Genomic DNA, 25,736 nt, shown 5'->3' on the forward strand with positions numbered 1-25,736 from the left:
ACAGACATAGGGACTGTATTGATACGGATCCGATATTAACCCGATAGTACTATAACTTCGCTGATCTGTGAAAAAACCCATAATTCTTATGGGTTTGGAGTTGAAATCTTTATAGAACGATATTTGGTATTGTGAGCCGATAAAGCGCTAAATAAAAACGGACTGTGCTATGTTACAGCCAGAGAGCCTTAAACTGAACGAATATTTTGAATAGATGCATACAGGTGGACGAACGGAAATACAGATTACATATTACAGACCTTATTCTAAGGTACCAGTAGGGTAGCAGAACAAGTTCAGGTAATATGAAGGTATATCAAGGCGGATAATCGAAACTAGAGTCAGGCTTGGCTGCCGCCATGGATTTTGATCGAGAGTTCCAGTAAAAAAAAAACTGTAGAACCTTCGAAATAGTATCAATAGAATAAGGCCTACATTAATCACTCTCCACTATACAGAAGACTACGAGCAATTTTCTCTCTCCTTTAAAATCCACTTTAGGGTTTTTTTAACAAATATAATTATTGCATTTGTGGTGGGACGGGAACTGGTGTTGTGGCGCTGAACAATTATTGTTCAGTAGCTTATTTTCTCAAGATATAAGGAAAGAAACGAGCCCATTGCAGCGTTGCGGTTATTTTAAAAATGGTATGTGTGCAGTCTGGTCACACTGAACGTTTTATATGAATCAGAAGTAAACAAACAATTAATCATGTACAACTAATCCAGTGACCAACCTAACTTCGTCATATACGACTGCAGCTACAAAACTTAAACACAATTAATCGGTCAAATTGGTCAAAATCAAAGATATACATATTTTTTTTTTTGCTGTTTGAGCCAATTGAGTGGTCGCAGGACGATGAATCTGCAGTGACCAGATTCTTAATGTGGTACCAGCAAGGCTCGAGGAAGGCTAAAGTGCAGAATAGGCGGTGGAATCAATTACGAATATATATAATTAAAATTTGTTGAGATATTTTTTTGTATGTGTGTTACTACAGTGCAGAATAGGCGGCGGAATCAATTACGAATATATATAATCAAAATTTGTTGTTCGAATACAATACAACTGTCATTTCGTGCAACTATCGATATATCAAACGAACTGCGTGAGTGGCTTGCACAAGCACGAACAGCTGCGCATCGTAGTTAACTGCATACATGCTCATATGTGTGTATGTTCATAAAATAAAAGATTGGATGAAATTCAGAGTGAAATACCTGTTAGTGTGCCTATAAATGCAGCGATCGTTGAATTAAAACTACCCATAAGTGCGTGTGATTGCATTTAACCCCGAATTAAGTGAAGTTATTAAAACATTCATACACAAAAACCACTTGCTGAGTTTTTTCCAAAGATTGAGTTCAAGCAATGTAATGTGAGATACATACATACACACGTATGTACATACATCTGTGTGCATGCATATGTAAATACATGCGTACATACGTCTAAACTAGTCTTTGGGATAGTTTAAACATAAAAATGCATACTATTTATACAAAAAAATAGCCATACAAATTCTGTGGGTGTTTTTCAATAGCTTGTTAGTTTTTTAAATTTTTTTTATTGTGAATTGTGAAAGAAAACCACATGTTAACTGAACAAACTGCATGTGTACATATTATGTAGGTATGTAAATACCATACTCGTACAGTGGCTTTCAGCATAGTATTCCGTGAAGGCGTTCAATACACCAACACGCAGAGGATCGGCATCGGCCCCATACTCTATATTTCTCACCAACAACAAGTAATTATGCTTAAGTCGGCATTTCCCCCGAAAGACCCACTCAACGATACATTAGTTGCATCGAGAGGTTTTGTATACATAAAACAGCGAATCGTTTCGAATGCGTACAATAAATTTGATGGTGTTGAGAACCCCTTCTGCTCTGCTCTGCTCTGGAATAAAGTTTGTGCTGCCTTAGAAAGGTCTACCCTTGCAGATTATTGTATACAGACATATGTATGTACATATGTTTCAAGAGATTGAGTCACCTCTGATTCCACAAAATAATAGCACTATATGTGCGCATATTGTTAAGGCTTCGCCGTTCGTCCCTCTGGATTGAGAGAATGAATGAAGAAATGTACATACATATGTGCATATGTTGGTATTATTGACACTGAGTTAATAGTAAGAAGCAAGTTGTGTGGCGGTGAGTGGATTTTCCAACAGGACAATGCATCTGTCTACGGTGTACCCAAAGCTTCTATAAAGGCAGAAAAATACCTGCAATACCTCTGTGGCATCCTCTTTGCCAAAGTTTTGAAGAACTGGAGCTAGCTAATAATAAAAATATTTAATATTTCTATGAAATTAGGAGAAACGGAAAGTGCACATATACAAATTTTTAGTTTGAAGGCTACTTTCACGTTTATTTTACACATCAGTTTTTATACCCGATACTCAAAATGAGTATTGGGGTATATTAGATTTGTGGTAAAAGTGGATGTGTGTAACGTCCAGAAGGAATCGTTTCCGACCCCATAAAGTATATATATTCTTGATCAGCATCAATAGCCGAGTCGATTGAGCCATGTCTGTCTGTCCGTCTGTCCGTCTGTCCGTCCGTCCGTCTGTCCGTCCCCTTCAGCGCCTAATGCTCAAAGACTATAAGAGCTAGAGCAACGATGTTTTGGATCCAGACTTCTGTGATATGTCACTGCTCCAAAAATATTTCAAAACTTTGCCCCGCCCACTTCCGCCCCCACAAAGGGCGAAAATCTGTGGCATCCACAATTTCGACGATACGAGAAAACTAAAAACGCAGAATCGTAGAAGTTTACTATATCTTCTAGAGTGCAAAATCTGAACCAGATCGTATAATTATTACAGCCAGAATCACGAAAACAATATCACTCTTTCTCGCTCTGTCTCACTCTAACACACAGGTTTCATGGTCGGTTTTGCCAATTGCAAAATATGAGTTCAAGGATCTCAGAACCTATAAAAGCCAGAGCAACCAAATTTGGTATCCACACTCCTGTGATATCGGACCTTGACCGTTTCCTGTCCAAATTTCGCCACACCCCCTTCCGCCCCCGCAAAGGACGAAAATCTGAGGCAACCACAAATCTCAGAGACTATTAAGGCTAGAGTAACCAAATTTGGTACACACACTCCTTTAAGATGTCACTATAAAACGTATATCTCAAAATTTTGTCCCACCCCCTTCCGCCCCCACAAAGGACGAAAATCTGTTGCATCCACAATATTGCAAATTTGAGAAAACTAAAAACGCAGAATCATAGATAATGACCATATCTATCAGATTGGTGAATCTGGATCAGATCAATCAGATCAGATCAATTTGCAGTGGCTACGCAGCGCGTAGCTCAGACTGATTTTCTGTCTCTCTCGCACGCACTCTTTGTCGTGTCGTTTAATATTAGCGGCGTCTGCCAGAGGAGAGCCATACTGACTTAGTATCGGGTATAACCGTAGAGTTGCGGTGTCCGCAGCAACTCACAACGTTCCCCCTCGTTTTAAATTATCTAATTCAAAAAATATATAAAGCTGCACATATATGTAATTCTATGTATGACGTATAGGGTTTTATTTAGAAAAGCATTTAATTGGTGTACCAAAAGTATCTAAACAGTGACTGAATATTCCTCGATCTTATGTATAGATACGTTTGTCGACCTAGTCATGGCCGTGTACATATAACTATAACTATACAACTAGATTATAAGTACTACTCGTGTATAGATAATTTTATAATATACAAATGAATTACACTTGATGGGTAGTCAAATCTACCTACAATCCTATTTTTAATCCATAACATACACCGAACGTACGAGAGCTTAGTTATAAGATTTATTCGTTGCATCTGCAACTAAAAATTACACCTCTAAGAACACCATTTAACTTTAGCTTGACTTAACTTAAAATCAGATTTGTTTTTGTTTTTGTTTTTGTTTTAAGTAAATTTATTGATTTACGTTTTTTCCTTTGTTTTTTCTAGGATATTATGTGAAATAAAAAGAGTCAAAGATTACTATGAAGATTAAAAAAGATGGAACGCCTGTAAAAAGAAAAGCCTTCACTATATTTCATTGGGTTTTACTTTCGTGTGGTCTATGGATAATAATCCCAGCTGTACAAAGTAAAAATGACGACTATAATCCGCAGCCCCAATCGGAGACTAGACATCGGTTCAGCCACAATGTCTACAATGTTACGATACCAGAGAACAGCCTTGGCAAGACGTATGCTAAGGGACAGTTGCATGAGAAGCTGGCTGGCCTCAATGTGGGTCTGAACGCAGATGTTAAATATAGGATAATAAGTGGCGATAAGGAAAAGCTATTCAAGGTTGAAGAGAAACTAGTTGGAAACTTTGCCTTCCTGGCCATTCGGACGCGCACAAATAATGTTGTGCTCAACAGAGAGAAAACTGACGAATACTTGGTCAAAGTCAAAGCCCATGTAACATTAAACGATACGAACACATCGAGCTATGAAACGGAAACCAGCATTCACATCAAAGTACTCGATCGAAACGACTTGAGTCCGCTGTTCTATCCCACAGAGTACAATGTGGTTGTTCCCGAAGATACCCCAAAGTATCAAAGTATCCTAAAAGTCAGTGCAGACGATGCCGATCTCGGGGTCAATGGGGAAATCTACTACAGTCTCTTGATGGATAGTGAATACTTTGCCATACACCCAACTACCGGGGATATCACAGTACTGCAGCAGCTCCACTATGCGGAAAACTCACACTTTGAGCTCACTGTCCTGGCCCATGATCGGGGATCTTTGATAAGTCATCAGCACCATCAAGCAAGCAAAGCCCGAGTTACCATTTCAGTGAAGCAGGTAACTAAAATCACATTATGACTACTAAAATGAAACTTACACTCTTAAAGCTACACTCTTCTAGTATTTAAATAGTTTCAGAAATCAAGTGGAGGGGACTTTTATACTCTGTTTACACTAGGGATGCGTTATTGCACTTAATTAAAGACTGTACCACTACCAAAGTGTTGCATCAAAGTGAGGCACCAAACCGCTGTTCTATGGCGGGGAAGACAGAGGGCTCGTGCGGGGTTTCAATTCACTCTTCAAACTATGCCTCGTCTCTGACCTCCGGCCTCGGCTCGCGGCTGCCTACTCTTTGGTGGGGCGCAAAAAATACTCACTTTTCGGTCCGAAGAATGCATTTGGTCCACCAGACACCAGTCGATAGCATGATACAGAAAATGTACGCCATATTCATAACATATTTTACAGGCAGTATTATAGAAGGATTATGTCTCTGCAGATTTCAAATAAAGCTTTGTTAAATTCTTAACGATAATGTTAGGGGAAAAACAGTTTTTAACCGCATAACAAATCCGTATAAAATTTAATTTAAATGTTTTTTCTGCACATTTAAAGGTGAACTTTTATGCGCCGGAAATCTACGCGAAAACCTTCTCAAGTGTGACACCAACTTCGAATCCATTAATTTACGGAATCGTTAAAGTAAACGATAAGGATATAGGAGTGAATGGTAATATTGGGCGATTGGAGATTCTCGACGGCAATCCGGATGGCACATTTATTCTAAGATCTGCAGAGGCCAAAGACGAATACTACATTGAGTTCAATCAGTTTGCACACCTAAAGGAACAAGATTTCATTTACAATCTAACACTTAGAGCCGAGGATTTGGGTACGCCGCGTAGATTTTCATATAAATCAGTTCCTATACTGATAAAACCAGAACGCAAGAATATGCCCATATTCACACAAGAGGTCTACGAGGTGTCGATTCCCGAAACGGCGCCCATCAACATGCCAGTGATTAGGCTGAAAGTGAGCGATCCAGAGCTGGGCAAAAACTCGTTGGTTTATTTGGAAATCGTTGGCGGCAATGAAGGCGATGAGTTTCGCATTAATCCCGATTCCGGAATGCTGTACACGGCCAAGCAGCTGGATGCTGAGAAGAAGACTTTCTATACGCTGACGGTTTCGGCCATTGATCAGGCAAATATTGGCTCGAGGACACAATCGTCCGCTAAGGTGAAGATAAACGTACAGGACATGAATGACAACGATCCAATCTTTGAGGAAATGAATAGAATTATCAGCATTAATGAGAACAATCTAGCTGGCTCGTTCGTAGCAAAACTCACAGCCAAGGACAAGGATTCAGGTGAAAACTCGTACATTTCGTATAGCATTGCTAACCTCAATACCGTGCCATTTGAGATCGATCACTTTAGCGGTGTGGTGCGGACAACATCTCTGATTGATTTCGAGACGATGAAGAGAAACTATGAACTGATTATACGAGCTTCGGACTGGGGACTACCCTATAGAAGACAGACTGAAATCAAACTATCCATTGTGGTGAAGGATATTAATGATAATCGACCACAATTCGAACGGGTCAACTGCTTTGGGAAAGTCTCGAAATCAGCACCAATTGGGACTGAAATCTTTGTTGTTTCGGCCATTGATTTTGATGCTGGCGACATTATATCGTACCGTCTGACTGATGGGAATGAGGATGGATGCTTTAGCTTAGATCCCACCAGCGGTACCCTGTCCATTGTCTGTGATTTAATCAAAATATCAATAAACAATCGTCTGATGAAACTATCTGCCACAGACGGGACGCATGTTTCAGATGATCTAATTCTCAATATACACATAATACCCGACGAACTGAACGATGATCCCAATGTACTGACCGGATATGGTTCGTTTGAGTGCCGCGAGACAGGAGTGGCCCGAAGGCTGGCGGAAACTCTGGCATTGTCGGAGAAGAACAATATCCAAAGTATCTCACCGTCGGTGCTCAGTGATATAGCTTTAACACCCAGTCGGTATGGTGAAAATATACACAAACCTGAGTTTGTCAACTTCCCATCGGAGTTGTCCATCAACGAGAGTGTTCAACTGGGCGAAACGGTGGCCTGGATAGAGGCTAAAGACCGGGACTTGGGCTATAATGGAAAGCTTGTCTTTGCCATTTCCGATGGCGACTACGATTCGGTGTTTCGTATTGATCCCGATCGTGGAGAGCTCCAGATCATTGGATATTTAGACAGAGAGCGTCAGCATGAGTACAATCTGAATATAACCGTCTATGATCTGGGTAATCCCACCAAATCACATTCCAAAATGCTGCCAATTGCAATTATTGATGTCAACGACAATCGACCTGTAATACAGAAGGCATTAGCCACGTTCCGACTTACGGAAAATGCGAGAATTGGGACCGTTGTGCATTGCATACATGCCACCGATGCAGACGCAGGAATAAATGCGGAAATTACGTATGAGTTGTCTATTGAATGCAATGATTTTATTGTCAACAAGACCACTGGATGCATTCTTCTCAATATACCATTGGATCGGGAAAAACAGGATAACTATGCCCTACACATAACTGCCAAGGATGGGGGGAATCCAGTCCTATCGTCAGAGGCTCTTGTCTATATCGTAGTGGATGACGTAAACGACAATGCCCCTGTGTTTGGAGTTCAGGAATATATATTCAAAGTGCGCGAGGATCTGCCCCGTGGCACTGTCGTGGCCGTCATCGAAGCCATTGACAAGGATATTGGACCCAATGCGGATATTCTATTCTCTCTCAAAGAGGACACGATGGATGAGAAATTGTTTAAAATCGACAAACATACAGGGGCCATACGAACGCAAGGGTATTTGGATTATGAGAACCGACAGGTGCACCACCTCACTGTGAGCGCCATCGATGGTGGGTTTCCGTCTTTGACATCGGATATGCCCATACTTATTGAAATTATTGATGTCAACGAGAATCGATTTGCTCCCGAATTCGATGACTTCGTGTATGAGGGAAAAATCAAAGAAAACAGCCCAAAAGGCACGTTCGTATTGAATATAACAGCCCGGGATGTGGACACGATTGACCTGAACTCCAAAATAACGTATTCCATCACAGGAGGAGATGGACTTGGGATATTTTCCGTCAACCATCAAGGTCCTAATACAAAAGCTATTGAACATTCCCATCGATCCAATTCTAACTATTCAATCAATATTTCAGGTTCAATTAGTTCCTTATCGCAGCTCGATGCAGAAACAAAAAACTTTTACTGGCTGACACTGTGCGCACAGGACAGCGCCATAGTTCCCCTCAGCAATTGCGTTGAGGTGAGCAATGCCATCAACAAACTGCACAATAATTGGCTAATCAAGTGCTTTATTATTTGTTAGGTTTACATCGAAGTGGAGAACGAAAACGACAACATACCGCTGACGGACAAGCCAGTGTACTATGTGAATGTCACAGAGGGGAGTCCGGAAAATCATGATATAATTACACTAAATGCCGTGGATCCCGACAGAGATCCAACTCAATTTATAACCTATAATATTGTGTCTGGAAATCTAGTGGGATATTTTAAAATAGATTCCATAACAGGTAAAGATTATCATCGCCGTAAAACCACATCCTTCAAAACCCTATTAAATCCAATTATAAATTGTCACATTTATTATGTAATATGTATTGCTCTTTGTACTTGTAGGTGCTATTAAAACTACTGAACGCAAACTGGATCGGGAAAACCAAGCAGAACATATTTTGGAGGTATGCTCTTTTCACTAGCTCTTGCAAAATGTTGAAATTTATAAATACTTGAGGCTACTGACATATGTAGATTTACTTGCTAATATCTTTATTTTTTTTACTTAATCCATTGTGCCATTTTATTTCATGTACATTTGTTTTGTAGGTTGCTATATCAGATAATGGATCTCCAATGTTGTCTTCCACTTCGCGAATTGTGATATCAGTCTTAGATATAAATGATAACAGCCCCGAGTTTGACCAGCGGGTTTACAAAGTGCAGGTTCCATCTACTACTATTGTCAACGAATCAATATTCCAGGTAAATCTTCCTTTTTTTTGCTAGCAAAATATTTCTCTTTATGCTTATGATGGTTCTCTTATAGGTTCATGCTATAGACAGCGATGAGGGGGAAAATGGACGAGTAACATATACTATCAAATCGGGAAAGGGAAAGAACAAGTTTCGGATTGATGGCTCAAGAGGCCACATATATATAGCGAAAGCCTTAGAACCTGATATGGAGTTTGAGATTCACATTAAAGCCGAGGACAATGGGATTCCCAAACGAAGTCAAACTGCTCGAGTTAATATAGTCGTAATCCCTGTTAATCCCAATTCGCAAAGTGCTCCTTTGGTGTTAAGAAAATCGACTGACAATGTTGTTGAATTGACCGAAAACGACAAGCCTGGTTTTTTGGTCACTCAAATTCTAGCGGTCGATGATGATAACGACCAATTGTGGTTTAACATTTCGAGTAAGTGCCAGTAGATAAAAGTCTCTGTAAAATCTTATATAAATCCTATTATCTGTTTTTATAGGTGGAAATGAAGCAAACACATTTCATATTGGGCAGGACAATGGCAATATATTGTTGGCGAAATATCTGGACTACGAAACGGAAACGTCTTACAATCTGAATATAAGTGTGACTGATGGCACATTTGTCACATATACCAGCATTATGATTCAAGTGATCGACACAAATGACAACACGCCACAGTTTGCTAAGGATGTGTATCATGTGAATATATCTGAGAATATCGAAGAAGAATCAGTTATAATGCAGCTGCACGCCACCGACAGGGATGAAGACAAGAAACTATTTTATCACCTGCATGCCACTCAGGATCCGTCATCCCTGGCCTTGTTTCGCATAGACTCCATAAGTGGAAATGTTATCGTTGCCCAGAGACTGGATTTCGAAAAAACTGCCCAACACATACTTATCGTGTTCGTTAAAGATCAAGGAGCACCGGGAAAAAGAAACTATGCCAAGATAATTGTCAATGTTCACGATCATAATGATCATCATCCGGAATTCACGGCGAAAATAATTCAAAGTAAAGTGCCCGAGAGTGCAGCGATTGGTTCCAAACTGGCCGAAGTGAGGGCCATAGACCGAGATAGTGGCCACAATGCGGAGATTCAGTACTCGATTATAACAGGGAATGTGGGGAGTGTTTTTGAAATTGACTCAACCTTTGGCATCATAACGTTGGCCGACAGCTTGAACATAAACAAGATTCAAGAGTACATGCTCCAAGTGAAGGCTGTAGATCTGGGCAAGCCGCCCTTATCCTCGCAGATACCTGTCCATATAATCGTTACAATGTCCGAGAATGATCCGCCAAAGTTCTCGGCCAACAATTTGGCAATAGAAATCTTTGAAAACTTGAGTATTGGTTCGTTTATATCTCAGGTCACAGCTCGCTCATCGTCATCCATTTTTTTTAATATTATCTCTGGCAATATCAACGAAAGCTTTCGCATCAATCCATCAACGGGAGTTATTGTTATTAACAACAATATCGACTATGAAATAAACAAGTAAGACAGCGTACAAATTTGAGGTATATCCATTTCTCATTCTGTATTCTTTCAGGGTTTTCAATCTTACGATTAAGGGAACCAACATGGCAGCCGAATCAGCATGCCAAAATATAATAATACATATCTTAGACGCTAACGATAATGTTCCTCACTTCCTTCAAACTGAATATGTTGGTGTTCTGTCTGAATCCGCTGAAATTGGATCATACGTACTAAAATTACACGATTCTGCTAACCAGTGAGTCTTTGTCTTTCAGTATAATGAATATATTTTATACCAAGTAACGTTTTTTCCTTTTCTTTCAGTCATTTAACATTGCAAGTGGCAGACGCTGATGTTGGTATCAATGGAATGTTTGAATATCACATAAATGACGATTTTGCCAAACAGTTTTTCAAAATTGATTCAACAACCGGCGCTATTGAACTCTTACGACCATTGGACTACGAAACGGACTCGGAATATTTCTTCGATGTCACGGTATAGAAATTAAAAATAAATATTTTTAGGACATGTGTATATTTAGGATGAAATCTTTTTTGTTTTGTAGGTCAGTGATATGGGTAAACCAAAACTGCATTCCAATACAAAAGCACATGTGAAAATACAGGTGATCAATGTAAACGATTGCCCACCCGTATTTAATGAAAGGGAACTGAACGTAACACTATTCCTGCCAACGTTTGAGACCGTTTTCGTTACTCAAATCAAAGCCTACGATGCGGACAACGATAGCCTACGTTTTGACATTGTGGATGGAAACACCGACGAATGCTTTCAAATAGATAAATACACGGGCGTTGTAACCACAAGGTAAGTCTTAATATGTCCTAAATCTAGTCATTTTATTGCAATATATTTGTTCGATTTTTCAGAAATTTCGAAATTTTAAACAATGACAATTATCAGGATTATAATTTGCACGTTCGTGCCTCCGATGGCATATACTCGGCAATTTTAATCGTCAAAATTAAGGTGGTATCCACAGTTGATTCAAATTTTTTGTTCAAAAGGGATAGCTATAGGTTTTCGGCTTTTGAAAATAACACAAAGGTGGGCACCATCGGATTGGTGAATGTCGTTGGGAACACATTGAACGAGAATGTTGAATACCGCATATTGAATCCAACGAAAATGTTTGATATCGGAATAAGTTCTGGAGCCTTAAAGACAACTGGAGTGATCTTTGATCGTGAAGTCCTTGATATGTACAAACTATTTGTTGAAGCAAAGTCTATATTGTTTGACGGACTCAATTCGAATGTGCGGCGGGCAGTCACTTCAGTTTATATATCCGTCTTGGATGTAAACGATAATTGTCCATTGTTTGTGAATATGCCCTACTATGCCACTGTCTCAATAGACGATCCCAAAGGCACCATTATCATGAAAGTGAAAGCCGTTGATCTAGACAGTGCCGAGAACGGTGAGGTTCGATATGAACTGAAGAAGGGAAATGGCGAATTGTTCAAATTAGATCGTAAAAGCGGGGACTTGTCCTTGAAGCAACATGTGGAAGGTCACAATCGAAATTACGAGTTGACTGTGGCGGCATATGATGGGGCCATAACTCCATGTTCGTGCGAAGCCCCGATTCAAGTGAAGGTAAATCTACTATTATCTTTAACAAACGAAAAAGTTACATTCAAAATCCTCTTTGATAACATAGGTGATAGACCGATCGATGCCCATTTTTGAAAAACAGTTTTACTCAGTGAGTGTCAAGGAAGACGTTGAAATGTATTCAGTATTGTTTGTGTCAATTGAGGCCGAGAGTCCCTTGGGAAGAAAACTCATCTACACCATATCGTCGGAGAGCCAATCTTTTGAAATTGATTACAACACAGGTAATACAATATGAATATAAAAACCAACACGCTTGATTGCTTGACAAATATCTATTCTTGTAGGATCAATTTTTGTGGTCAATGAACTTGATTATGAAAAACAAAATAGCCACGACGTCACAATCCGAGCGACTGATAGTCTTTCTGGCATCTATGCTGAGGTAGTCTTGTCTGTGGCAATTGTTGATGTGAATGATTGCTATCCAGAGATTGAAAGTGATATCTACAACATCACCATACCAGAGAACACGTCCTTTGGCACCCAAATCATTAAAATAAACGCAACTGATGCGGACTCGGGAGCAAATGCTAAGCTTTCGTATTTCATCGAGTCCATTAATGGTCAAAACAATTCCGAATTATTCTATATCGACATCGCAGATGGGCATTTATATTTGAAAACTCCATTAGACTATGAGCTAATAAAATACCATCACATTATTGTGAGTGTACGAGATCACGGTTCACCACCATTAAGTTCGAGATCAAATATATTTATTACAGGTAATTTGATTGGTACATAAAATATTGAATTTATACTTACTTGTATATTCTGTGCTTGCAGTAAAAGACTTAAATGACAATCCTCCCAGCTTTGTCGAACCGTCGTACTTCATCAAACTATCGGTGGCAGCTGTACGCGGACAGTTTGTTGCACTGCCAAAAGCATACGATAAAGATATTTGCGATACTGATTTGCTGGAATACAAAATCGTCAATGGCAATGAACTGCAAACTTATGATATTGATAAACGATCCGGTGTTATATCCCTGCAAAATATGTTAAATTTCACTGATAAAAGTAATACAGTTTTGAACATATCCGTTTCGGATGGCGTACACACAGTGTACGCGCGCTTAAAAATTTCATTACTACCCGAAAATATGCACAGTCCACAGTTTGAGCAAAGTATCTATGAGGCACAAATTCCCGAAAATTTGTTGCATGGCCATAATATTATAACGGTAAGCACATACATATATTTAGATTCGTTGTATTCTAAACCTAATTTCGTGCTTTTTTTTGTTAGGTAAAAGCGACCGATAGGGATTTTGGACCGTATTCGAATCTGTACTATGAAATTGATTCGGAGGAAATGAAAAAGTACTTTATTATGGATCGCAATACGGGACTAATAACGTCCAAAGTAACGTTTGATCGTGAAAAGCGGGATGAGTATGTGGTACTTTTAAAAGTGTCTGATGGCGGCGGAAAATTCGGATTTGCATCACTTAAGGTCTTGATTCATGATGCCAACGATAATGCTCCATACTTTCCATTAAAAGAATATAAAATGGTTATCAGCTCATCATCGAAGCCCAACAAAACAATCCTAACCGTAAGTTTAAATCTATAAATTATATTTGGACTGCGGTCAGAGGGGTGTTCATTTATTGTTCGGAATTATTTAATTTAGGTTTTATTTCAGGTCAGAGCAAAAGACAACGATATTTCCGAAAATGGTGCAATCAATTATCGAATTGTACAGAATTCCATCGATAAAAAACTAAAAGATACCCTGGAAATAAACGAGAAAAATGGCAACATCAGACTCAATCCCAATGTAGGATTCTATGAAACAGGACTCTATCAATTTTTTGTCCGTGCCCACGATAGTGGAGAACCTCAATTTCATACGGATGTGCCAGTGTCTGTCGAGATCATTGACACAGATGTGACAATTCCCACATTTGAGAAAGCCTCTGTTCTTCTGAAAATAATTGAATCAACGCCGCCAGGAACGGTGCTCACAAAATTGCACATCATGGGAAATTTCACATTTAAATTTACAATTTTGGAGGAACAAGGCCATTTCATAATATCCGATAGCGGAGAACTTATTCTCCAGCAAACCCTAGACAGAGAGCAGCAAGAGTCGCATCACTTGATTGTGGTGGCCGAAACAGCCACCGTACCGGCTTTGTTTGCCTATTCCAGCATTGTAATCCACGTAAGAGATGAGAATGATAACTATCCAAAGTTTGATAACACGTTCTACAGTGTAAGTGTGCCGGAGAATAGTGATAGGGTCATTTCGTTGGTGAAAATTACGGCCACGGACGCGGATACTGGGCCAAACGGGGACATACGATACTATCTGGAGAATGATTTGGATAGCATACAAAACATTTTCGACATCGACATCTACACTGGCTGGATAACTCTGTTGACATCCCTGGACAGAGAAGTGCAGTCTGAATTCAATTTCAAAGTAATTGCTTCAGACAACGGCCATCCAAAGCATGATGCAAAAGTGCCGGTAACCATCAAAATAGTCGACTATAACGACAATGCACCAACATTTAAATTGCCCATCGATAGAATTTCTGTTTATGAAAATGCCTTGCCTGGAACCGTGTTAATTAACCTGCTTCTGCTGGATCCCGATATCGAGAAGCAAGACATGGACTTTTTTATCATTTCTGGAGATAAACAATCCCAATTCCAGATTGGTAAAACCGGAGAGCTATTCATTGCGAAATCATTGGACCGAGAACAAATTGCATTTTATAATCTAAGCCTGATAGCGACTGATGGAAAATTCACTGCCAAAGCCCATGTTGAAGTAGATGTAAAAGATGTAAATGATAATACACCGTACTGTCTGAAGCCTCGATACCACATCGTCACCAATGAATCGGCTCCTGTCGGCACCACCTTGGCTGAAGTCAAAGCGGTTGATTATGACCTGCAAAGCAATTTCAAATTGCGCTTCTACTTGTCCGGCAAGGGTGCAGATGACTTTACGATTGGCAAGGAAAGTGGCGTACTGAAGGTGGCAGCCCAACTAGATCGAGAAACTTATCCAAAGTACAAATTGGTCGCACACGTTCAAGATGGCAAAGACTTGACAACTGAGTGTTTTTCTGAAATAATAATAATAGTCAATGATATCAATGACAACACGCCCATATTTTCGATGGCCCAGTACACAGTGAGCATTTCGGAGGATGCCCAGCTCCAGACTCTGATCACGAAGGTGCATGCCATGGACAAGGACTTTGGTATCAACAGACAAATCAAGTATTCCTTAATGGGCGAGAATAGTGATTATTTTAAAATTTCAAAATCAACAGGCATAATAAGGTTGGCTAAAAGTCTGGATCGTGAAACTATTTCCTTATTTAATATAACTGTCAAGGCCGAGGATTGCGGAGTGCCAAAATTATATTCCATTGCGAGTGTGGTTGTGAATATACTAGACATCAATGACAATCCGCCAGAGTTTAGCCTGCGACAATATTCGTGCAAAGTGTTTGAAAATGCCACCCATGGGCTGGAAGTGTGTCAGGTGCATGCCGCGTCCAAGGACATCGGTGTAAATGCGGATATACACTACTATATAATGAGTGGCAACGAACAGATCAAATTTAAAATCGATGCAGCCACGGGCGTGCTGTCGCTCAACGCCACATTGGACTATGAGATGTCAAAGTTCTACTTTCTCACCATTCAGGCAATTGATGGTGGCACTCCGCCTCTGAGCAATACAGCCTATGTCAATATATCGATTGTGGACATTAACGACAACAGCCCAAAGTTCCTGCAAAACATGTATCGCATCAATGCATACGAGGACACGTTAGTGGGCACTCCAATACTAGATGTCAAGGCCACAGACGAGGATTCGAATGTAAATGGGCTTATAAACTATAATATCGAAAAGGGCGACCAGATTGGTCAATTCGCTATACATAAACGGAATGGCACCATAAGCGTGTCGCGGCCACTAGATCGAGAAACTATTGCAAGCTATAATTTAGAGATTCAAGCCTGCGATCAAGGAATTCCACAGCGCTGCAGCAGTGTGCAGGTCAATATAATTATACTCGACACAAATGACAATGCACCTCTTTTCGCCAATGCCAACTATAGTGTTATGCTGCAAGAGAACCGACCCTTGGGATACATATTTCTATCTTTCAAAATATCAGACGCAGATGAGTCACCCAATAGTACACCATACACATTCGACATACGCTCGGGCAACGAGGGCGGGCTGTTTCGACTGGAGCAAGATGGTTCACTGAGCACTGCTGCACGATTCAATCATAATTTGCAAGATGAATTTCGCATACAAGTTCGTGTATTTGATAATGGCACACCTCCACTTTATTCCGATACTTGGGTGACGGTGAAAATAATCCAGGAAAGCCAATACCCGCCCATCGTCACACCTTTGGAGATTACCATAAATTCGTTTGAAGATGATTTCTCTGGTGCATTTATTGGAAGAGTTCACGCCTCCGATCAGGATAAGTACGATGAGCTAAATTATAATATAATGGCTGGCATTGAAGACACGTACAAGAGCTCCAAGCTATTCAATATTTCAAACAAATCGGGGGAAATATATGCTATATCAAACCTAGATATTGGTCTGTATAAGCTGAACGTGTCCGTGTCCGATGGTAAATTCAATGTTTTTGCTGTTGTGAAGGTATATGTCGAACTAGTGACAAGTGACATGATAAAACAATCGGTGGTAATACGTTTCAGTAAAATATCAGCATCTGATTTCTTGTTGAGTCACAGGAAGACTTTTATGCGTTCTATTCGAAATATAATGCGCTGTCGCCAGAAAGATGTCATTCTGATAACGCTGCAATCGGAAAAAGTGAATACTGCCGGCACACGACATGCTCGATCCGCAGATTCCAATTTGAACAATTTGAACGTTGTCATTGCTGTACGCAAGGAGCTAATTGTGCCAGATTCTGATGAATTTTTTACCAGTGATGAAATTCGTCAGTCGCTAATTGCCAAAAAGAAAGAAATTGAAAATGAGACGAACCTGGTGGTCGAAGAAGTACTGCCATCGACCTGTTTGAGCAAACAAAACACCTGTGTTCATGGTGATTGCAAGCAGATTTTAAACATTTTGAAGACTAACATTACCACCACATATACAGATGTTATAAGTTTTGCTGCTCCTTCGTTTAGTCAGGTGAATAGATGCGTTTGCAGGCCAGGCTTCGACGGAAAGTATTGCAATGAAACGGTGAATGCATGTTCCTCAGACCCGTGCTCGCCACAAAGGATTTGCCTGCCATCTGGACCCATGGTGGGGTATCAATGTGTTTGCCCCAAGGGATTTTCGGGCACATATTGCGAAAGAAAGTCCTCAAAGTGTGACAATGAAACCTGCGATGTGAGCTCATTCACGGCCGTTTCCTTTGGAGGCAAAAGCTATGCCCACTACAAGATAAATAAAATTAAGGCTAAATTTACTTTGGAAAACGAATTTTCATTCTCATTGCAAATCAGAACATTGCAACAAAGTGGCACCCTCCTCTACGCCAGCGGCAAAGTGGATTACAATATCTTGGAAATCATAAATGGTGCTGTTCAATATCGGTTCGATTTAGGTTCCGGCGAGGGGGTAATTAGCGTAACGAGCATTTACATATCGGATGGAGAGTGGCATGTCATTAGCCTGGAGCGAACGCTCAGCAGTGCTAAGCTTGTGATAGACAACAAACATGTCTCGCATGGCAGTGCTCCGGGCGTAAATGGCATACTGAACATTCAGTCCAATGATATTTTTGTCGGCGCTGAGGTTCGACCACATCCATCAATTATTGGCTATGAGGATATTCAACGTGGATTTATTGGTTGTATGGCCAACATTAAAATAGCCATGGAGTCTCTGCCATTGTACATTTCCGGTGGAAGTACAGTTGCAGCATTGAAAAGATTCACAAACGTAGAGTTCAAATGCGATCCATCGAATGTACTCGTAAATCTGGGCATTTGTGGAGCTCAGCCATGTTTGAACAGTGGAATTTGCAAAGATTTCGGAAGCGAGCAATTTGAATGCGCGTGCCAATCACGATTTACCGGGACACATTGTGAGATCGATTTAGATCCTTGCTCTTCGGGTCCCTGCCTATTCGGCGGACGCTGCGAATATCATGGACCCAATAACTATACCTGCACATGTCCCATACACCTGTCTGGGAAGAGATGTGAATATGGAAAGTTTTGCACGCCAAATCCTTGCAAAAATGGTGGGATTTGTGAGGAAGGTGATGGAGTGCCGCACTGCATGTGCCGTGGCTATACAGGACCAAGCTGTGAAATCGATGTCGATGAATGCGAGAATCAGCCTTGCGGAAACGGAGCCACTTGTATCAATGAGGCCGGAAGTTTTCGGTGCATATGTCCTTCGTACCTGACAGGAGCCAGCTGTGGGGATCCGCTCTATTCCAATTCAATTTCCACGAAACTGAAAAATTTTTCCCTCGAACACATCAGCGGCATTATATCTGGCGCAACCATTGTATTAGTAGTTATAAGTATTGCCATATGCTGTGTGGTATTGAGGAGGAGTTCGTCTTCAAAGAAAAGACGCAATGCCGAAAAGGCCAAAAACAAACAATCGTATAAGGAAGCGAATTTGAACTCCATGGTAGATAAGGATAATTTTTGCAAAGCAAACATAAAATTAAGTAATCTGGAGGTAAACCAACGCCCAATCAGCTATACATCAGCTGCAAACGATAACCTCTTCCTAAGTAACACAACATTCGTAAATAATCTGGATATATTGCGGAGCTACGGCTCTGCTGGTGATGAACTTGAAAGCATACCCTTTGAATATCAAAAAGTAAACAGAAATAAGCAGCATGTGAACATCAACTCTTGTCACGGCGCCGATGTAGATAGTATTGCCTACAAGCAGGAATGGTGCGAACAAATGCATTTAAGAACATTCAGTGAGAATAAGTTAAACAATGGTGAGTAACGGAACGATTTATTGTCATTCTTCTTATTTCTTATGTTGATTAAATGTTTTTCCTTTTTAGAACTAAAAAGAGATTATGGATCACCGGGTAGTCGATTTTCAAGTAGCAAACTAATCCAAGTTGAAATGCCTAACGTGTGCCATTCTTCAAGTGCAAATTTCGTTGACTATTCTGCTCTCGCGAATGGTCAATACCATTGGGACTGTTCCGACTGGGTTCGCAAAAGTCATAATCCCTTGCCAGACATAACTGAAGTTCCAGGAGCAGAAATAGCTGACTCTTCAAGTGTACACAGTAATGACAGTAACGAGTCCAAGTCCAAAAAGACATTTTTCGTCCATAGTAAGTATAATAATAATTAAATAGTACTAAAAGCATTGCCCAGATCCCAAACGAAATAGAAATAGTTTTAATATGAAAATAGTTTAAACATTTCTTTCACGTTTGAATTGACATAATGGCCAAATGTGTTATTTCTCAGAATGAACAGCCAAGTCGCTATAGTCAAGTCTGTCTGTCCGTCCTTCCTTCCGTCTGTTTATCTTCATGAGACCCTGGATCGAAGTAGCTGTAAGAGATAGGCAAATTCAAAAGTTGTTTCAAACATCCGAAAGATTCATGAGTACCGGGTAACCTATTATCTCGACTATTTTTATTTTGTTTGTGATGTTCACATTATTTTGAACTTTACTAGTAACAAAATCTGAGCACGCATATACTATACATATGTTTTAGACTTTTACTATTTTTGTATTTTACTGAAATCTTTGTCTTCCTTTGGTGAATAGGAGAAGATGGAGATGTTGATCCGAGCAGGGATATTGCTGCCTTAAACGAGGACATCGGATCTGAATATCTGGATTCTGAGGCGGACAGTTGCATTCAATCGTATATGTTGCCGAGATTACCTAATCTGCCCCTTTCGAGACTGAGTTCTTTAAATAATATCGAGAATGAAGACTACAAATTAAATACAGGTATTTTTGTTTTGCTTATTCACATACATAATACATACTTTCAAAATAAGGTGACTTAACTAAATTCTTCTTTCTCATTGACAGGCGATGCATATGTAAGACATCCCAATTCATATTTGCCCCCAATGCATTTTCCAAGTGAAACGGATGGGGAAAGCTCCGTCACCGACGGGCTTATTTCAAGAAATGAAATAAAAAGAAAGGATACCAAAAGAACGATGAGTGGTACGTTTAAGTGCAAATAAGTCCTTTAAATGTCATCAATTAATTTAAAACTATCCAATATGTATAACAGAGAACTCTGAGGAAGTATACCTTTTTCCATGCGCTGTCGGTGAAATTGGATCCAATAGCAATATTTCAGTTCGACTCTGTGAAATTGAAGATTCCGATCAAGAAGAATTTTTACCACAACAACAAACAAAAATATAATTTACATTCTATGAATAAATATAAGAAGAACTACATTTTATAGAAATTATTTAATTCTTTAGATACTACTTTTTCTATAAGAAAACTTTGGTTATATATTTTCAATAAAAAACGCATAAACAGAAGGGGCTTACTAAATATTAGAATCACAGCCCTCTATACCTACGTGATGGGTGGAGTACGTCGCAGCCAGCAGTACCAGCAATGGACGAGACCAGCTAGGGCCTGACCTTTCTCCTGACCAGAACAAACTGGACGATCGATAGATCCAATAACGTCAGCTCCTGTGTAGAGTGATATCCTTATATGAAGAATACTTTCAAGATAATATTATTTAAAGCTATAAAATAAATCTTTAAACCAGATCGTTCTATATTTATATATTAATTTTTTTAATATAACTAAATTATGTTACAGTGACGCGCTTTAAAAAACTTAAAAACTATCGCATCGATTATAGGCGTACGACATTAGACTAAGCTAACTGACTAACTGCAAAAGAGTTTGCTATTTTCGAAAAGCATGCAGTCACATGCATATTTCGGAAACGAACTTTCTAGATTAGATCCCAGAGTCCTCGGCTCTGGCGCTCGTCTACCGCTGCGTCATCAAGATGATCCCAGCTCCCAGTAGAGATTAAGAATTGTTTATTCCTTCTGAGAGCATATTTCATGATATATTTGCCTGGATAAGCGGCCTGAGCATTTAACCTTCACTTTTCCGTTTCCTGCGCCGCTCCGGTGATTTTCCCACTTTAAATCGGCTGTCGCGCGTTAACCGGGCGCTTTTTTTTTTGAACCGGGCGCGGGTTGCGGGTTCAAACCTGCATCCACGATAACGTGCATCGCGCCAGCAGCACGCAATGGCCCCTTGAAATGGCCCTCTTCCTTGAGCTGTGTCGCTGAGTCGACAAAGTGGTTTCCTGTCTGCTGTGGAAACCACCGTCCTGGCGACGGTGGAAATATTGGTTAACGCCCATGGGATATGTCAGCCACACCCATTCATACGCCGCCGAATCAAACGTTGGGCCTTTGCTTCAAAACGCGTAAGTGAATCAGTATATAATGGTGGACATACATATTTTAAAATATATCTTCCTTCACACAGGACTATGTACCCTACGCTTTGCTACAAACCGAGTCCTACCTGATTTCCCCCCGCCAGACGGAGCGCTATCCAAGCATTACCGACGAGTATTCGAGACAGACCGAGGCCTATCCCAGCCAGACATCCCAGCAGGACAAAAGCGCACCCCTTGCAAGATCCGAACTTAACAAGCCATCGTCATTTTTCGACCTGGTCATCGACAACTATCTCAAGGACTTTGGCATGGCCACCAAGGCAGGAACTGTGCGGACTACTAGACTTTATATACATAGATCTCGATGCTGTTAGTTTTAAGGATATACATGTTTTCCACTTTTTTGTTTACTCATACTAGGTTAAGTTATGATGAATAAACCTATCCTTGCTGTATCCTGTATGGGGGAATCTATTCCGATTAAAAAAGTCGTGTCACGCCCCGATTGGTTCACAAATAACGGATAAAACTAAATATTGTTGATTGGGGAAAATGTCCTTAATCCTTGATAAGGAGTCCAATAAATCAAGGACATTTTTCCGATCACAGGAAGCCGTCTCACGATTCGATCGGGCCACAAATAGCCCAGAAAACTAAATATGTATAGTTGTGATGTTGGAGTCCTTACCGAAGGATCAAGGGCATTTTTCTGATCCCGGCGGGCCATGGCACGAACCGCGCACGAACAGGTCGTTGTTATTCTTGATTTTTATTGAATAATTATTATTATAATTGTTATTCTTGATTTTTATCGAATAACTATTATTATAATTGTTATTCTTGATTTTTATTGAATAACTATTATGATAATTGTTATTCTTGATTTTTATTGAATAACTATTATTATAATTGTTATTCTTGATTTTTATCGTATAATTGTTATTATAATTGTTATTCTTGATTTTTATTGAATAACTATTATTATAATTGTTATTCTTGATTTTTATTGAATAACTATTATTATAATTGTTATTCTTGATTTTTATCGTATAATTGTTATTATAATTGTTATTCTTGATTTTTATCGTATAATTGTTATTATAATTGTTATTCTTGATTTTTATCGAATAACTATTATTATAATTGTTATTCTTGATTTTTATTGAATAACTATTATGATAATTGTTATTCTTGATTTTTATTGAATAATTGTTATTATAATTGTTATTCTTGATTTTTATTGAATAACTATTATTATAATTGTTATTCTGGATTTTTATCGAATAACTATTATTATAATTGTTATTCTTGATTTTTATTGAATAATTGTTATTATAATTGTTATTCTTGATTTTTATTGAATAACTATTATTATAATTGTTATTCTTGATTTTTATCGAATAACTATTATTATAATTGTTATTCTTGATTTTTATTGAATAACTATTATTATAATTGTTATTCTTGATTTTTATTGAATAATTGTTATTATAATTGTTATTCTTGATTTTTATTGAATAATTGTTATTATAATTGTTATTCTTGATTTTTATTGAATAACTATTATTATAATTGTTATTCTTGATTTTTATCGTATAATTGTTATTATAATTGTTATTCTTGATTTTTATTGAATAACTATTATTATAATTGTTATTCTTGATTTTTATTGAATAATTGTTATTATAATTGTTATTCTTGATTTTTATTGAATAATTGTTATTATAATTGTTATTCTTGATTTTTATTGAATAACTATTATTATAATTGTTATTCTTGATTTTTATCGTATAATTGTTATTCTTGATTTTTATTGAATAACTATTATTATAATTGTTATTCTTGATTTTTATTGAATAACTATTATTATAATTGTTATTCTTGATTTTTATTGAATAATTGTTATTATAATTGTTATTCTTGATTTTTATTGAATAACTATTATTATAATTGTTATTCTTGATTTTTATCGTATAATTGTTATTATAATTGTTATTCTTGATTTTTATCGTATAATTGTTATTATAATTGTTATTCTTGATTTTTATTGAATAACTATTATTATAATTGTTATTCTTGATTTTTATTGAATAACTATTATTATAATTGTTATTCTTGATTTTTATTGAATAACTATTATTATAATTGTTATTCTTGATTTTTATCGTATAATTGTTATTATAATTGTTATTCTTGATTTTTATCGTATAATTGTTATTATAATTGTTATTCTTGATTTTTATTGAATAACTATTATTATAATTGTTATTCTTGATTTTTATTGAATAACTATTATTATAATTGTTATTCTTGATTTGTATCGTATAATTGTTATTATAATTGTTATTCTTGATTTTTATCGTATAATTGTTATTCTTGATTTTTATTAAATAATTGTTATTATAATTGTTATTCTTGATTTTTATTTTACCCTCCCGATCCTGGGAGAGTTGGTCCTTTACCGATCTGGCCCTATGTTACTGAGATATAGCCTTCTGAAGATTTGGATTTGCATATCATTAAAATACTGGTTTCTTCTGCACGCCATACCTCTGCAATACGGCATGTCTTGTCGTGTTTAGGAGAGTCCTGGCAATCGACAGCAATGGGAAAAAAAGACATCCATTTTTTTACGATTTTCGCAAAAAATCATGATGGTTACATCATTAAATTTGCCAAAAATCGGCCTCATTTTCAAAGTCGAGATTTTGATGCCGAACGACAGGCTGGATCCTCCCGATCCTGGGAGAGTTGGTCTCTCACCGAACTGGCCCTATTTGTCTGAGATATAGCTCTCCTAGGAGTTGGTTTTGCATATCGAAAGAACACAAGTTTCTTCTGCACGCTATATCTCTGCGCCTCATTTTCAAAGTCGAGATTTTGATGCGGTTCGAAAGTCTGGATCCTCTCGATCCTGGGAGAGTTGGTCTCTCACCGATCTGGCCCTATTTGTCTGAGATATAGCCTTCCTAGGAGTTAGTTTTGCATATCCCTAGAATACAGGTTTCTTCAGCACGCTATATCTCTGCAATATGGCAGCCGATCGGGGCGCGGCATGTCTTTTCATGATGAGGCGAGTCCTGCCAATTGACTGCAATCGGTAAAAAGGACATCCATTTTTTCACGATTTTCGCAAAAAATCATGATGGTTACATCATTAAATTTGCCAAAAATCGGCCTCATTTTCAAAGTCGAGATTTTGATGCCGAACGACAGGCTGGATCCTCCCGATCCTGGGAGAGTTGGTCTCTCACCGAACTGGCCCTATTTGTCTGAGATATAGCTCTCCTAGGAGTTGGTTTTGCATATCGAAAGAACACAAGTTTCTTCTGCACGCTATATCTCTGCGCCTCATTTTCAAAGTCGAGATTTTGATGCGGTTCGAAAGTCTGGATCCTCTCGATCCTGGGAGAGTTGGTCTCTCACCGATCTGGCCCTATTTGTCTGAGATATAGCCTTCCTATGAGTTAGTTTTGCATATCCCTAGAATACAGGTTTCTTCAGCACGCTATATCTCTGCAATATGGCAGCCGATCGGGGCGCGGCATGTCTTTTCATGATGAGGCGAGTCCTGCCAATTGACTGCAATCGGAAAAAAGGACATCCATTTTTTCACGATTTTCGCAAAAAATCATGATGGTTACATCATTAAATTTGCCAAAAATCGGCCTCATTTTCAAAGTCGAGATTTTGATGCCGAACGACAGGCTGGATCCTCCCGATCCTGGGAGAGTTGGTCTCTCACCGAACTGGCCCTATTTGTCTGAGATATAGCTCTCCTAGGAGTTGGTTTTGCATATCCCTAGAATACAGGTTTCTTCTACACGCTATATCTCTGCAATATGGCAGCCGATCGGGGCGCGGCATGTCTTTTCATGATCGGGCGAGTCCTGCCAATTGACTGCAATCGGAAAAAAGGACATCCATTTTTTCACGATTTTCGCAAAAAATCATGATGGTTACATCATTAAATTTGCCAAAAATCGGCCTCATTTTCAAAGTCGAGATTTTGATGCCGAACGACAGGCTGGATCCTCCCGATCCTGGGAGAGTTGGTCTCTCACCGATCTGGCCCTATTTGTCTGAGATATAGCCTTCCTAGGAGTTAGTTTTGCAAATCCCTAGAATACTGGTTTCTTCTGCACGCTATATCTCTGCAATATGGCAGCCGATCGGGGCGCGGCATGTCTTTTCATGATCGGGCGAGTCCTGCCAATTGACTGCAATCGGAAAAAAGGACATCCATTTTTTCACGATTTTCGCAAAAAATCATGATGGTTACATCATTAAATTTGCCAAAAATCGG

General features: G+C 38.8%; 1 protein-coding gene across 1 annotated transcript; it reads left to right on the forward strand.

Moving 5' to 3' along the window:
• The first annotated feature begins 1,092 nt into the window (after positions 1 to 1,092).
• On the forward strand, positions 1,093 to 20,534 carry kug (FAT atypical cadherin kugelei). The gene is made up of 22 exons (XM_033383343.1): positions 1,093 to 1,275; positions 3,981 to 4,837; positions 5,399 to 7,976; positions 8,043 to 8,149; positions 8,213 to 8,420; positions 8,527 to 8,588; positions 8,734 to 8,889; positions 8,954 to 9,326; positions 9,391 to 10,399; positions 10,455 to 10,640; positions 10,709 to 10,883; positions 10,954 to 11,216; positions 11,279 to 12,008; positions 12,073 to 12,250; positions 12,314 to 12,754; positions 12,816 to 13,216; positions 13,282 to 13,590; positions 13,681 to 18,991; positions 19,061 to 19,342; positions 19,789 to 19,977; positions 20,062 to 20,202; positions 20,273 to 20,534. Exons 2-22 carry the CDS (start codon positions 4,016 to 4,018, stop codon positions 20,407 to 20,409), a joined length of 14,058 nt encoding a protein of 4,685 aa, XP_033239234.1. The 5' UTR covers positions 1,093 to 1,275; positions 3,981 to 4,015; the 3' UTR covers positions 20,410 to 20,534.
• The last annotated feature ends 5,202 nt before the right edge of the window (positions 20,535 to 25,736 follow it).

This window comes from Drosophila pseudoobscura, chromosome X (assembly GCF_009870125.1).
Source record: "Drosophila pseudoobscura strain MV-25-SWS-2005 chromosome X, UCI_Dpse_MV25, whole genome shotgun sequence".
In the NCBI taxonomy this organism is placed as follows: domain Eukaryota; kingdom Metazoa; phylum Arthropoda; class Insecta; order Diptera; family Drosophilidae; genus Drosophila; species Drosophila pseudoobscura.